We start from the raw sequence: 17087 nt of genomic DNA on the forward strand, positions 1-17087 counted from the left end.
TACTTTCATTTTTAACAGGGGTGAAAGTACTATATATTTAATTTCTTACAGGTAGATTACTTCAATTACTTCAAAGGGCTCCTGTAAGCCTGGCAACCTGCGCATGTTACATACTGACCAAACCGGACGCGTGCGTCCACGTGTGCCATCGTGCACACATAGATTTTGTTCACCCACACCAGAAGTGATTAGGACACGCAGGTTGAAATATTAATTTGGGGACAGTTCGAAAAGAATGAAACAATTATGGCAATTTAGCTAGCTAGCTTGCTGTGCTGGCTAATTTGTCCTGGGATATAAACATTGGGTTGTTATTTTACCTGAAATGCACAAGGTCCTCTACTCCGACAATTAATCCACAGATAAAACGGTCAACTGAATTTGTTTCTCATCATCTCTCCTCCTTCCTACAGGCTTCTTTTTCTTCTTTGGACTTTATATGGCGGTTGGTAACCAACTTTATGGTGCATTACTACAACCGACTGGAGTGTGGATGTCAGTTCATCTTTCAATCACCCACGTGGGTATATGCTCCCAAAAACCAATGAGGAGATGGCATGTTTCTAAAAACCAATGAGGAAATTTGAGAGGCAGGACTCGCCATTGAGCGTCACAAAAAGAACCGCGAGCGAGCAGTATGGGTGTAATGATTGAATAACATGTATGTGTACATTGATTTTGCATCGCTCGCGCACGCGACGCGAGCGGTGTAGTCAGCATGCTAGTCCACTCTAAACTAATTCCCAAATCCATGCAGTGCACTGAGCAGCGGCCATTTGATGAATGGAAAAAGACATCTGTTACAAATCACCAAAAAGTGTAAGGAATTACATTCTGTGATTGTCATTCATTGGGCCTACACTCGTAAACTGAGTCCACTGTCCAGTCGCATCTCCTTCTCGGCCACTCATCTCTGCCTTCACAAAATGTCACTGTTATCGTCGAACCACGTCCCATTTTGAGGCGTATTCCACAAGTTTTCTAGTCCGTTCACTAATTTCCATGAGGGTGACATGCGTTAATGATAAACAGTAGTGTAATAGCCTACAGGTTACTTGGCATCTTCGTTTTAAATATTGTGTTGGCTCATGTTCAACCGGTATGGTGTACATGTATCCCAGTATTTATATTGCCGGTACTCTGTCTCCAGTCCCTGCTGGTGACAAGCATTCCCATAACATGCTGCTGGCACCACAATACTTGAAAATCCACTCCATATAGCGGACCTCTCCCTTTCTTCAGATAAACTTACACCCCTCCCATTCGCATGCTCAGTCTCAGGTGCTGTGTGTGCTCTACATGTGTTACAAACTACATTATTCAGTGGCGTGTGCTGTCAGCATAGCGGTGAGGCTTTATGAGTCTATATTAATGTGGTTCGTCGCATGTTGACTTGCTCGTGCTGCACACTGTAATCTACTTACAATGATTACCCACTGGTTGGATTAACGTTGTTTCCACGTCGTTTCAATGAAATTACGTTGAACTAACGTGGAATAGATGTGGAATAGACGTTGAATTGACGTCTGTGCCCAGTGGGCAAATGTTCACTTGTCTAGGATGTTATCATACACTCTTAGAAAAAAATATCTTAATTATCTATAACCTAAAAGGGTTATTCGGCTGTCCCCATAAAATAACCCTTTGAAGAAGCCTTTTTGGTTTGAGGTAGAAACCTTTCCACACAGTGTTCTACATGGAACCCAAAAGGCTTCTACCTTGAACCAAAATGGGTTCTCCTATGGGGACAGCCGAAGAACCCTTTTGGAAGCAATTTTTGTAAGAGTGTACAGTATATTCTGGGAATGAACACCCCAACTTCACGATTATCATACCAGTGCAATTATAAAACTGCTGAATTCATAATCTAATTATACTGGAGTCACACACAAACACACTGTAGTTATTACACTGTAGATACGCCGTTATAAGATCAACTTTAAAACAATAGTGGCAACTTACCTGCCTGCGAGAGCGGGCAGTTGTGCTACAGGATGAATTGTTGGTGCTCATCATCCTGTTTCCTTGGCATGATTCTTTTTTCCACTTTTTAGTATTTTCCTTGGGGTCTGCCGGCAATGGGTTGAGGAAAAGAATTCTAGCGATAAATCCATACAGAACAGTGGCTAGCATGAGAGGCACCACATAGAACACGGCAAAGTCAGTGAAGTAGATTGGCAGGTAAAGATTTCTTGACACTTTGTATTCGCATGAGACCAAGGTAATATTGTCGTAAGTCAACTCTTTCGTGTCAGACAGATAAAACCACAAGGCGCAGTAGAGCGAGGTAAAAGCCCAAACGACCACGATGATTTTCTTTGCTCTTGACAGAGTGCACATAAACTGCGCTTTTATGGGGTGGCAGATGGCTATGTACCGCTCAATGGTGAAAGCGGTGATGGAGCATGAAGACGCGTTGATGCCCAAGTACTGGAAATAAGTTATGCTAAGGCACCCGACGTATCCGTACACCCAGCCTCCTCCATAGAAACTCTCTGTAATATTCGGTAGTCCCGCTGCAGTCAGAACCATCAGGTCGGCCACCGCCAAGCTCACCAGGTAACAGTTGGTCGGTGTCCGCATGTGTTTGGTTGTAAGAACAACTAGTATCACCATAACGTTTCCAACTATTCCTATCCCACAGATAAGGATCACAAAAAATATGCTGACCACTTTGTATTCCATGCTATAATCAGTCCATGGACCAAGCGTCTGGTTATCTGGATTTGAAGTAACATTTTCCATGGTTTAGTTCTGTACTCTTCACTTGGAGGAGTAATTCATTTCAGACATAGACTTTACATTTAAAATAGCCTCGAGAGCTCCCTTAAAAAAAATCTATTAGTTCCAAAACCAAGTCATTATTCAATAAAGTAATTTGTATTACTTATCCAAAATAAAAGTGAACTAATTTCATGAGGTTATGAAAGCGATATATCATATAAAATCGAGCAAAATATATTCGATTAATACGAAGACCAGGTTTGGATGTTGGTGCTGTTTACCCATGTTTTAGTCCTCTTTATGCACGAAGTTAGGCAAACTGCCAGTAAAGGCAAAGAGGTAAAGTAAAGAGGTGTGACATGTCGTGCGCTGCTCCAGTCTGAGAAGACAGCCTTCTCATTACGCACAGAGCTCAAAAGAGCGCTTTGACTGTGGCTCCACTCTCTACCAGCTGTTCTGGTAGTGTGGTTGTAGCCAACAGAAAAGCAGTGTATGCGTGCATGATAGAGCAGGGGCGTGAATTTTAACAATGGACTTAAAACATGTACACAGTAAAAAATTTACTATTTGGATAAAGCCTAAAACAATAAATGAGTTAAGGTTTCTCAATTTTAGAGAACTACGTTTGTGTGAAACCAAATATATTAACCAAATATATGATTCAATGCCAACGGTTATATTTGATTATTACCAAACCTATATTTCAGGTTGTAAATTTGTAAAATCCTACTCAAATTGGACTTTTCAGATGTATTGGTTATCTGAAAGTCTTGCTTGGACATCATGGACATCATGACATCATGTTCAGTGTCTTTCTCTTACTTGCATTGACCTCCCAGCTAGCACATAACGTTCTGAGAACTATATATTTCATAGAGCTTGGTGAGAGCGTGGTTGTCCCCTAGTCTTACGATAAGTGTCATGGGATCTTTAGTGAGAATCAGGACACCCGTTTAACGTCCCATCCGAAAGACAGCACCCTACACAGGGCAATGTCCCCAATTACTGCCCTGGGGGCAACCCTGCTTAGGTTCAGCGGCAAGCCAGCCAGCACTGAACGTACTTTGGCTTTCTGGTTTAACCTAAAAAAGTAACATAAATAAAAACTAATATATATAAAAACCCTTTTTTCATGTTTTACCAAGTGGATATTTAACTTTGGAATAACCTATCCACATTTTCAATTGGGTTACAAGCAATTAAATAAATGTCCTCCTAACCTTTTCTCAATAGGGGGCTGTTTGCACTTTGTAATAATTTCGTTCCCAAATTAAACTGCCTCGTACTCAATTCTTGCTCGTACAATATGCATATTAATATTACTATTGGATAGAAAACACTCTCTAGTTTCTAAAACCGTTTGAATTATATCTGTGAGTAAAACAGAACTGGAGCTGGAGCAATTTTCCTATGAGGATGTGAGAATGCTGAATTCTGCAAGCTGTTCTGAGGTCGGTTTATTAATTTGCCTGTCTTCTATTGGTTGAGATGCACTGCATACGCCTTCCCCTGGATGTCAGCGAATAGTGAGAATTGAAATGGAGTCGCTAGGCAGATCTGAAGTCCTATAAATACGCTGGCAACGTGGTGTCCTCCCTTTCTCCTCTTCGCCATGACGCAAAAAGGACCTCGGCATGTCGTTCTAGTAAGCTCCGGTTATAGCCCTTAGATATATCCGGCTCTGTTTTTATTCGATATAGGTGTTAAAGACATCATAATGTTGTTATTTTAAACCGAGTTATATCAGTTTATATCAGTATATTGCGATTTTTCAGGTATTTATTTGTGCTGCGTTCTACTGAGTTGGGCACGTCTTTGCCACATGGCTAATGTTTACTGCTAATTCCAACGTTGAAGACGACATTCTACAACCGAGCAACGATTCTTTTGGACAAAGGACACCTTGCCCAAGATTCTGATGGGAGTTCATCAAAAAGTAAGAACTATTTAAGATGTTAATTCGTTGTTCTGTTGAAAAATGTAAAACGCATATTCCGCCATTAATTTCGGTGCGGTCTCGCTTTAACGCACGCTGTATGTCGTAGTAACGTTAATTTTAAAAATCTAACACAGCGATTGCATTAAGAACTAATGTATCTTTCATTTGCTGTCCAACCTGTATTTTTTAGTCAAGTTTATGATTAGTTACTGATTAGAATAGGTGCCTCTCCCAAGATTTCTCCCGACATATTGTTGGCAGCTTGGCTACTATTCTCATTGTATAACCACGATTTGTGCCGCTAAATATGCACATTTTCGAACAAACTCTATATGTATTGTGTAATATGATGTTATAGGACTGTCATCTGAAGAAGTTTGAGAAGGTTAGTGAAAAAATTAATATCTTTTGCTGGTTTATACGTTATCGCTATTTTTGGCTTGAATCAATGCTGTTGTGTGGTTGGCTATTGTAGTAAGCTAATATAATGCTAAAAAATCTATGCTTAAATGCTTAAAAAATCTGAAATATTGGCTAGATTCACAAGATCTTTGTCTTGCATTTGCTGTACGCTGTGTATTTTTCAGAAATGTTTTATGATGAGTATTTAGGTAATTCACGTTGGTTTCTGTAGTTATTCTAGCTGCTTTGGTGAGAGTTGTGATGGTGGCTGCAATGGTAAACTATGATTTATACCTGAAATATGCACATTTTTCTAACAAAACATATGCTATACAATAAATATGTTATCAGACTGTCATCTGATGAAGTTGTTTCTTGGTTAGTGGCTATTTATATCTTTATTTGGTCGAAATTGTGATAGCTACCTATGCAGGAAAAAAATGGTGGAGTAAAAAAAGTTGTGTCTTTTGCTATCGTGGTTAGCTAATAGATTTACATATTGTGTCTTCCCTGTAAAACATTTTAAAAATCAGAAATGATGGCTGGATTCACAAGATGTGTATCTTTCATCTGGTGTCTTGGACTTGTGATTTAATGATATTTAGATGCTAGTATTTACTTGTGACGCTATGCTAGGCTATGCTAGTCAGCTTTTTTACTGATGGGGGTGCTAACGGATCCGGGATTGTGTGCAAGTAGAAGAGATATTAAGTTGGTTTCATTGCATGAATAAATGACTCCAAACACTTTCTTTACATAATACTTTCACATTAACTAATTAAAATATTGTAACCAAATGGTGGCCATTACATCAACGGAAACCTTTCCAGGCTTTTTAGTATCACAGTACTTAATTAAGCAGATATCATTTAAGAGTCAGCGCAGGCAGTGAACATATAATCATTAAAAAACAACACAATACCTGAAATGACATGCACTCTCACGGGTGGCCCAAAATTACAAAGTGAAAACCACGCCCCATTAGGCCACGCCTCCAACTCTTATGCTAGACTATCGCCACTACATTGCACCCATCGCTATGCAATGTGAATGCGCATGAAGTGTTGTAAGCAATTGAGAAGCATCAATTAATTATTATTTTTTATCACATTGATCGGTCAAATTCGTTATTTGATTTCAGACAAATTGAATTGAATAGGTTGAACGAACCAAAGTGTAATTTTGAATCACAGTGTCTAAATGACTAAAATGTACAGTACCAGTCAAAAGTTTGGACACACCTAATCATTCCAGGGTTTTTCTTTATTTTTACATTGTAGAATAATAGAGAAGACATCAGAACTACGAAATAACACATATGGAATCATTTAGTAACCAAAGAAGTGTTAAAAAAAATCTAAATATATGTTATATTTGAGATTCTTCAAAGTAGCCACCCTTTGCCTTGATGACAGCTCGGCATCCTTTTTTACATATTCAACCCCTTTTATGGGCAGGTACAAAACTACCGTAATACTTCCGTTCATTTAAAAAAAAAAAAACGGTACCGGTTACCACCATTGTGTTCTTGAGAGTCTCCCCTTTCCACAGAGTGGTCATAATAGTTATTAAGTCAAACCGTTCAGACCCTACAGGAGTTTTGTGTCATGGTCTGACAAACACTGCTCTAGCTCAGCCACCTTTCACCACAGATGCGTAAGTGCCACAGTGCTAGTTTAAATTGACAGATTTTGATGGGGATTTTTGTATTATGCTAGCGAGATTGACGCACCGGTTCATCAATCGACTCCAGGGCATTTTAAGCACAATAAATGTGTAACATATTCCATGAATTGGATTTATAACATAGCCTATCATACAAATTCGTAACATATGACACAAAATGGATGCGGTAGTACACAATTGGATGCAGTGGTGGGCCGTCAGGGCCTGCAAGGCCTTCTCTGCTGGCCTAAACATCATCAGAATATAATATTTTTTTTAAATATATTTTCCCACAAATATGTATTAAATTATTCCCCAGAGTAAGAGTTATACTCTTCATTTCATAGCTTTCCTCTTGGTTGCACTGCTTCCAGCCCCAGGTTGAGATTTGGAGGGCTGGTCTTTATGTTAGATCTTTTATCCAATCATATTCAGCCATCATGTGTTGCCAGGGGTCTAAAATCTGCCCTCAGGCCTTCAGAATCAACAGTGCGGGCGCTTGTAGCTTATAGTGAATGGAAATGAAAATTTAGTGTCAACCAATCAGCTTTAGACATTTACATTTAAGTCATTTAGCAGACACTCTTATCCAGAGCGACTTACATTTTTAACCTTTATTTAACTAGGCAAGTCAGTTAAGAACAAACTCTTATTTTCAATGACGGCCTAGGAACAGTGGGTTAACTGCCTTGTTCAGGGGCAGAACGACAGATTTGTACCTTGTCAGCTCGGGGATTTGAACTTGCAACCTTTCGGTTACTAGCCCAACGCTCTAACCACTAGGCTACCCTGCCGCCCCGGCAGAGTTGGCTATTAGAGTTGGCTATTGTACGCCTGCTGGCTGGCTCCAGTGTTACACAGGAGCCAGCTAGCAGGCGTAGTGCGTGCACGTCTTTTGATTGGATTACCAATATTGAGAGGCAGGTCCTATGGGCAGGTCTTTGCAGATCTAGGAAACTGAATTTGATAAACGAATTAATTCGCGTACTACTAAGCTGTTTTTTCAACCCACAATGGCGGAAGGAGGAGAAGATATCGATTTGGTCGAGGATATAATTATAACGCCATTCTCAAGACGAACTTTTCAAGAAAAGTTAGACATTGTAAGGAGAGGTCGCCCGACGCTACAAAGCCTGTCACAGGCGGGAAATGGGTTCGTTCGCTCGCCACTTTCAAAGTTTCAACTACGAGCGCTGTCAATGGCTCACAGGCTCCTACAAGCAATGGTGCTTTTGAAAACTTTTGGGGACACCGGAGTGGATCTACAGCTCAAAGAACAAGCGCACAGGGCAACGGAGCTGCACAATGAAAAGGTGAAGGGAAATATTGAAAAGACTCATTGATTGTGTCATGTTTTTGGGTAAACACTGTTTACCCAAAAACGTCAATTTGTCAATTTCAAGGTGACGCAACGCCTGGTTATACTGCGTTTCTGTCTAAATGTATAGTGTCTAGAGCCATGGCATCATAATGATGGTATTAAGAGGTGGATTAATTCGGGTGGGACTGTGTAGTACCTCACTGAAGGCCCAGGCCCCAGGCCCACGGCACGCCACTGATTGGATGAAGTAGTACACAAAAAACGGGAAACCCGTTTCGGCTTGTGAGCACCACTTTCAAAACTACTGGCTGGAGTTAAACATAAAGTTCAAGAGTGCATCTGTGTTGAATGGCTGAAATAGTTAATGCTGATAATGCATCAATTAATAAACGGTCTTGTCTGCTGTGACCCATCTGCTCCTGTGTGTCATTACTTTATTGTCATGGCTCTGTCGACCCATACCATGTCAGTAGAGGGATACATATATTAGTTATGTAGCAGAATATATATATAGTGTATCCGTCCTCACAGGCAGAGTTCAGGAGGTTAAGAGCACACATTTTTCAAAGTACAGATGGAGAGAGGCATGTAATTACAATTGGACACCCTAAGCACAATACCTTCACTAAAGGGGTTCAAAATGACCTCAGTCTAATATGTTATCGATACATATTGAAGGGTTGATTTGAGGCCTCGACTCCCAAGGCTGATGTGATAAATCTCTGGGTTGACGTCAATTTATTTGAATTTATTTATTTAACCTTTATTTAACTCAATCAAAGGGTTACTGGGATCAATATGTCAGGTTACTGCTGTTGTGACCTGGAGCAAGGTACTTGTTGTTTCCAGTCTGTCGTGGGTTTACAGCAAAAATAACAATGAATGTGCAAACGGCCAATAAAAATATCCCATTGTAAAACCTCTCTGTGATTGGACATTTAAGCATGATTCAGTAAGAAAATTGTTATAGTTCATATATTAATATACCACACCACCTAAATAATAGTCATGGACACCGCTCACAAAACAAATGTGACTTGATCAGTGGAGTGTTCTCATAATCACATCGACATGATTCTGCAGGTACTCACAAGTATTATTAGAATGGGCTTTCACTGCCATCTTGTGGACAAATTGCAAATAGAGGGACTTGGGGAAATACATCCACCACAATTGTGTGCTTTTGTTTAGGTCAAGGAATGCCTAAAGGAATATGAAACACAACAATTAATTAGGACTCTTAACAGACCCAATTATACTCAAGGGGGATAATTATGAAAACTGTAACTTCTTAATGCAGATTCATTCATCACTGACGACTGCCCCCCCCCCCTCGCACCCCAACCCAGAACAGCCTCATTTCATCAGGGGATTGACTGAATGAACAGGATACGACAGGTTATAGAAGGATTTTTAAGTATGTATTGTATTGTGTATGTGTGCCATTCAGAGGGCGAATTGAATGGGCAAGACAAAAGATTTAAGTGCCTTTGAACGGGATATGGTAGTAGGTGCCAGGCGCACCGGTTTGATTGTGTCAAGCAAGAACTGTAACGCTGCTGGGTTTTTCACGCTCAACTGTTTCCCGCGTGGAACAAGAATGGTCCACCACCCAAAGGGAATCCAGCCAACTTGGAGTCAACGTGGGCCCAGAAGCCCTGTAGAATGCTTTTCGACACCTTGTAGTCCATGCCCCGGAGAATTGAGGCTGTTTTGAGGGCAAAAAGGGGGTGCAACTCAATATTCTAATGTTTTATACAGTCAGTGTATTTTTAAAAACAGTCAAACTGTCAATTGAATCCCCAAACTGTTTTGGTATCAGTTCAACTGCACTCTTGCAAAATGGTAATGTTATATTATAGAGGAAGAGGTAAAAACTGCTTTTGTTTCTCACCATGTGGACAAGTTTCCTCTGTTACCACCAAACATATTTCAATTTTTGAACTGCTGCATTCTCTCAGGAGGGGGGGGGGGGGGGGGGGGTATTCCTTTAGGCTAAATAATCTCTTGGGTGTGTTTGCTGAGCGAGTAGTCTGAGACATAATTAAAATGTTGGGGTCATAGTTGACTGGCTGTGATGGATTATCATTAATCTTAAACTGAAACGTGAATGTGTATCTGACTAAGTTATTGCAGCGTTGTCAGGTAGAAGGAGTCCATTAATTTATGAATATCTATTTCATAAAATGTTTGACTGTGATGTAATCCTATTTTATGCTAATGCCATGAATTATTTATTACAAAGCATTTTGTGAGAACATTCCTTTTCTAATTTAACTTTCGAGCTAAACTCCACAACAACAAAAATAAAGGTTTGTTTTATTTTTTGTATTTGCCTTGGTTACTTTGCCAACAGACTTCTCAAGGTTTGGTATGTTTCGCCTCCAAAAATGAATGACATTTGGCCCGAAGTCAAGCTTATGTAATTTGACTAATGAACAAAACCTATCCCTGCTTCAAACCTGTGTGTTTTCCATAATAAACAGCTTTCCTGCAAAAAAGTATGCTCTGCATACAAAAAACACCAAATAGCTGTTTTTATGACCCAACACTAAATCCCCATGACGTGGTTTGATCGCAATAATAGCAAATATTGCTCACTCTAAAACTAGATTTTCAACTGTATGGTGTAATAATATCATAATTAGATACAGTAAAAGTATCTAAATATCACAAAGAGATAGGACTAATATTTCAGTTGCATAGACATTTAGGGGCAAGTCGTAGAATTGCACAAAATAGCTTCCAGATAAATTAGTATGCAAAGGAAGCCACGCTATGGTAGAGGCCTTAGTTGATAGCATTAAATGAATTATAATGCAGAGAGTGCGGGTAGACAGAAAATAATAATCAATTATCCCTGCCTAGAAGTTTAATCGAATGAGCAGCATGAGTTAATGATTGTTGCAAAAAAAGTGTTTTATCTCTTTATCTTTTCATCAAAAGATGAATGTCTTCTTTAATCTGCCAATCTGGGGCACACACACACACACACACACACACACACACACACACACACACACACACACACACACACACACACACACACACACACACACACACACACACACACACACACACACACACACACAGCCTCACCTTCCTGTGTTTTTGCTTCCATCTTTTGAGATGTATTCCTTCTGAAAGGCATTAAAAAAAAAAGCTGATTGATATTCAAATGAGAGAAAACAGCACTACATTGCGAGAAGTTACAACATAACCCATAGTATCCATGTCAGGGCAAGACCTTGGTCCAATTAGGAAAACCATTCAATGAACCTTCAGTGCCAACTACTGAATATTTGATGACCCTGTCTAACTGTTACCAACCTCTACAACCGCTCTCAGATTTCTCTACTACTCCCTATCTCTCTATTATACTCTGTCCTTTTCATCTCTAATAGTGTCCCTGAGGTCATTTTGTTTTCTCGTAATGCTCTGGCCACCCTGCCTTGTCCTCCCCTGAAAGACGGTGTCAAAACATCTCAAATGCAGCTAGGGTTTGCGTGACAACTCTCAAAAAACAATCTCTAAGGCACACGCCACTGAGCCACCTCCGTATTATTAATCCAGCAAGCATTGGCCTTGAGATGCCCAGAGGCTGATGCTTGATCATATTTCCTTCTGTACACTTGAAATTGCTCGTAAATGTAATTGAAATAAGTCGAATAGATGAATCGAATCATATATCATCACGTGACATGGGCATGTACAGTGGGAGCCTGTTACCTGTTTACATTAGCTGGTTAATGTTTAGTGCTTAGGTTTTAGACCTAGGCTTTATGTTCTATTTATGTACAGTACACTGCCCGCACCTCCGTACCATAACAGATAACTAAATACCACAACCCATCTATACTGCAATAATAAGTATGGTGTTTTATAGAACAGTGTCAAGATTGTTCTAGTACATACATATTCTTTGTACATCCAGCATACTTGCTTGTAAATATCCTTTCCTATTTTGATGTTGTTAGTTAATATGTTACGTTGTCTTCATTGTGATCGCTGCAAAAGGAATTGCCTCTTTGAGGACATGGACAGTTTTCTGAATCTAAATGTGTTATCCCCTAAAGATAATGCACAAGGAGTGGCCTATCCATGTATATCATCTACAGCCCATTCTACCTTTGGATGTGCCAGTGGCATGAGACACTCTATGAAGATGTACTGGCCTCTGGGCTGCTGTCTTTGCCGCATGCAGGGCATTTGTCCTTGGCGGAGTGGTGTAGCCTAGCTGTAGCAGATAACAACCGATGGCCTGTAAGTCTGAGATAAGTACACAGTCACATACTGTACCAGCTCTGTTCACACTTGGAATAGACAGCAGCCTGGCCATTCTCATAATGCAGGGGCATGATACATCAAGCCATGACTGAGCAGTATTGCTTCCCAAGCTCTGCTGTAACAACTGGCTAGATTAATCACTTCCCTCCTCTCTCTCCTCTCTCCTCCAGCCTCATCTGTTAAACGGTAGCTTATTGGGCCATGGGCCAAAGTCCTTCTCCCTGTACTGCTTCTGGTCTGCTGCTGGCAACGTGTGACTGGGCAATTCTGTCTGATGCTGTTGTCTTTTTTGTGGTCTGGAATGTATAGTTGGCTCTCTCGATATTTGCATGACCTCAATAGCTTTGAATTGTGGTGCATGGGACACAGCTGCATAAAGGGATAGGGTTATACTAACAAATATGCAGGTGGAGTTGACAATGGCATCAATTGAAATGCAAAGTGTTGCCATTCGGAAAAATCATTGTACTGTATCGTTCGGATTGCTTTAAAGCTTTACAAAGATGAGGCGGGACTCAGGATATGTGAATGAATGACATGTACTAATATTTTCAGGGCTAGCTCTCTAGATTTAACATGGATTAAATTATGCCTTTGACATAGTGACCACTAATCTTCCATGGGGCCAGGGCACAGATTGTTGGGCCAATAACCGAAAGGTTACTGAGCAAGGCAGTTAACCCCCAACAACTACTGCTCCCCTGGCGCCGATGACGTGGATGTCGATTAAGGCAGCCACCCGCATCTCTCTGATTCAGAGGGGTTAGGCTAATTGCGGAAGACACATTTCAGTTGAATGCATTCAGTTGTACAATTGACTAGGTGCCCCCTTTCCCTTTCTCCCATGTGGATCAGTTGACAATTCACTGTAAACTGGCTAGTGGTTTAGGCCTATGCATGTTTTCACTTGATGCAACCAAGCATCTACACGAAGTATACATCTTGAGAAGATTTATTAACACAGCTCTAGTAACGTTAATTGACATTTGATCAAATAAACGATATCGAATTTCCATAAGGTTGATACTTTAGGGGCAAAATATTTAAGTCTATATGGACTTCAAATGCAGAGGTCCATAAGAATTAAATCCTCTCTGGTGTGTGTTTATTTGAATGCACACCGAAGTAATCTGCATCTGTTCAAGGGTACCGGGGGTAGCCAGCTCATTTCAGCACCATAGCGAGGCAGCTTAAACCCGTGCGTGGGAGGGAGGGACTACAGCGACAATCTTTCCTCTCAAGCAGACGAGGACTCGAGGCTACGGTTTCAGTTTCGTTAAAGGCATTTAGTCATCGATCTATTATGATTCCTCGATACAAAGTATTCTGGCATATGAAGACAATTCGACATAATGAATTCTGAAGAAGTAAGTGCTTTTATATGAATTATTTCCTGAAATGCAGTAGTTTGTATTAGCTGAGCACACTAAGCAGATGCGCTGTGGCTAAAGGGAAGACTAGGCATGCTCCAAATACACATCGCAAAAACTATACCGTGATTTGATTCATCTTCAACATTTCACAGCGATGTTGTGAATAAGCATATTGCAAGGCGTTGAAAGCGTTTTATCTACTTCAAACTCATCCCCATTCCGGCACAAAGCAGCCTACTGAAATGATTTATCTCCATAACAGCCTATTATTGGAAATTGTATGTGCCCTACGATACAGTTATGTACACTTCTCATGACTAGGTATAGTGAAGTGTGTGTTCTTCCATAATATGATATACATTATGTTTGAAAAATAATTACAGATAATCGGGTTTAAGGGGATTGCACACTAATTGGATACTGCTAATCGGTCACTTTAATCGCTTTGTATACATGGAGCAAATTACTTAAACCCAAACAATTGTACAATTTTAGGCTAAGTATTTCTGATAACATCATGAGCATACTTGCCCAAAATGCGCTTGAAGCGCCACAAATTACGCACAGGTGTCTGCTGTTTTCCCAATGCAATAATTTGATCGTTTTTAATAATCAGGCCCTATGGTGACATCTGCTTTGTCAATTATTTCTCATCAGGGATGCTGCGGACTCAGAACGCCGTGGGGAAATAATTGAAGTGAACCAGCGGAAAGAATCGAATGGCTTCTGTAGAGCTGCTTTATATAGATAAGGGAGGAAGAGGCAGACAACCCGATCCTCCCTGCGTCCTTGACTGGGCTTCCAATCCGGTTCATGTTCGTAAAGCGAGCAGTTCAGCCGGAGGGGCGCTCTCTATCTCAGCTCCGGGCTGCAAAGGACTGTGTAATTCAGCACCAAGGACGGTTCCCCTTAACGGAGGTCCGCATTTTAAACACGGTCACCCTGCGGTGGAGAAGGTCAGAGTGTGCTGCGACGAGGAATCAGAGACATCTTTCACCTATGTCGACGAGAATGTGAATTTGCGCCTGGCAAGCCCTGGGAAAAGTGGGGAAAGTATCCACAAATCCTGGTGTAGGCCTAATGACTGTGCGAGCGACATTCGGCCCGAGGGGTTGCATGAGCTCTCCCTAATGTCAGATGACGATCTCGCATCAGAAAGTTCGGGGGCATCTGTAGATTACGGTTTTATAAGCGCGGTCACTTTCCTAGTCACTGGGATCTCGTTAGTGATTATATCCTATGCAGTCCCTCGCGAGGTCAAAGTGGACCCGGAGAGCGTGTCCGCGAGGGAGATGGAGAGGCTGGAAATCGAAAGTGCCAGGGTAGGGGCACACCTGGATAGGTGCGTGATAGCAGGGCTTTGTCTACTGACGCTGGGCGGGGTAGTGCTGTCCACTCTGCTAATGATATCTATGTGGCAGGGAGAGATGTACAGGAGAAAAGCCTTTGCATATTCCAAGCACTCAGCGAAACTATATGGCTCCATCATTTTAAAAACGAGGTCTAGCCCTAGTCGGTCGTCCGCACACCTGTCTATGAAGGAAGAGATAGATGAGACCTTGAATTAAAATGATATCCAGTTGACAAAATACTTTGTCTTGTGTTACTAAGCCAGGGCAACACAATGATGCATGGTGTAGGTACTCCAGACCCAAAGCGTGCAACCTGAACACATCAGTCGGTCTACCTACAGTCACATTAGCATAACTGTTCAAATATGAATTTGTTTTAATATCCAAGATTATGAAGTATACATTGTCTTAAAGTATCATCTCCATATAATTTAATGGAAGTGCAAGGCATAGGCCTATTTAACCAGGTAAGCAAATTGCCAAAATGATACAGAATAAATAAGCATGACAACAATAATAAAAAATAAAAAACATCTACGTTTTTTTTATTTTTTTAACTTGTTTTTGGAAATGGAAAATGCTGGGTCACATTTTTCCTAAATGCAATCTCTGAGAGGTTTCATTTATTATTAAGGTGATCCATTTTTTATGTGAAAGTGCCCGACAGTCTGTAATGTGATGCATACACGCATTTTAGAGGGAAAAGTGTCTGTCTCATGAGTTTAGAAAGTGAGATATATTAGCCTAGTCTAGTGCACTATATCAAATCTGATATGACAAAATCTGCTCAGTGGTGCACATGCTAACATCCAATGACCTTTCTTACTTCCTCAATGCAGGTGAGCATAATTCTCACTGTGGTTTCTCACTGTGTGTGTGTACAGAGGGGGGCCACATAATCACACATGAACGACTTGCCCCAGTTTATAAAGCTGTCCTGCCCTGTATTGTACTGTACACTTCAAATAACCTACTTCTAATGTACTGTACCTGCAGTATATGCAATTATCATACTTGAATGATCACGCAACATGAGAACTCACTGGGTCACAATATAACAATGCAATTAATAGTGTATCTTTAAGAGAAATAGGCTTTTATTTATAGGCTAGGCCTACGCTACCAATGTTTTTATTATAGGCCACTAATGGACGCACATCCTACAACACTCTAAACCGTATTGTATTCCTTTGAGAAGTCTCAGATATGCCTTTAAAATGTTACTGGAAGAGGGATCTATTTCTTTTAACAAACCAGAAATGATGGGTGCAACAAAAACAGGAAATGTTCTATTCAGTTCATAGAACTGTTGTTTGAGAATCATTTTCTCCATGGTGAAGTGAGACACACCACCACTGTCATTTGCGATCGTCTCTGTATTGTAGGACTACTGCAGTGGCCTATAAGTCAAGAGGCATCAAAGGAGACTTGTTACCTTGAAAATGGTTCCATGATTTCAATTCTTCAAAGCGTTTATTCACAATCACAAGTGTTTGCCTCGAGGGAAAATATGCTTGTTGGTTATCACTAGCAACAGCTAATTCATGTTGTCATTTTGTGGGGCAAATTCATGTTGTACTCATTATACTCGTCATGTGTTTTCCACTCTACTGTTCGATCATGCATATATACGGTAATGGAATAAAATATACACCCCAAGAATTACAGCAACATGGTAAGACTGTTGTTACTATAACTGTAATGAGACCCTACAGTCTCGAGAACATCTTCTTTTGTGACAATTGCACAGTTATGGCTAATGTATGGTACAGTAATACTACATTAAATGTACTGGTAGTGTAACTGTACAGTAGCAGACTGATGGTGAAACATAAACTCTTCAACTCAATGCATTACTTGACACCTGTCCTAAGTACCTTTAACATCACACAACCTAGCCTAGTTGGATTAGATTTTTAGCAGACGGTTTTATCCATAGCAATTTTCAGTAGCGCCTGCATACATTTTCAAATGTGTTTGTACTGGTCCCCAGTGGGGATTGAATCCAGAACCCTGGCATTGCA

The 17087-nt window shown here is 40.5% G+C and overlaps 2 protein-coding genes across 2 annotated transcripts in view; one reads left to right on the forward strand and one right to left on the reverse strand.

The window, feature by feature from the left end:
* Nucleotides 1-2745, reverse strand: part of LOC120031578 (thyrotropin-releasing hormone receptor-like) — a 4426-nt gene extending 1681 nt beyond the window's left edge. Inside the window, exon 1 of the mRNA XM_038977387.1 lies at nucleotides 1963-2745. Coding sequence (XP_038833315.1) covers nucleotides 1963-2745 — 783 coding nt within the window. The remainder of the gene's footprint in view (nucleotides 1-1962) is intronic.
* A 10872-nt stretch (nucleotides 2746-13617) lies between these two features.
* LOC120030831 (transmembrane protein 74-like) lies at nucleotides 13618-15572 on the forward strand. The gene is made up of 2 exons (XM_038976289.1): nucleotides 13618-13705; nucleotides 14369-15572. Exon 2 carries the CDS (start codon nucleotides 14431-14433, stop codon nucleotides 15277-15279), a length of 849 nt encoding a protein of 282 aa, XP_038832217.1. The 5' UTR covers nucleotides 13618-13705; nucleotides 14369-14430; the 3' UTR covers nucleotides 15280-15572.
* Nucleotides 15573-17087: the final 1515 nt, after the last annotated feature.

This window comes from Salvelinus namaycush, chromosome 37 (assembly GCF_016432855.1).
Source record: "Salvelinus namaycush isolate Seneca chromosome 37, SaNama_1.0, whole genome shotgun sequence".
Taxonomy (NCBI): Eukaryota; Metazoa; Chordata; class Actinopteri; order Salmoniformes; family Salmonidae; genus Salvelinus; species Salvelinus namaycush.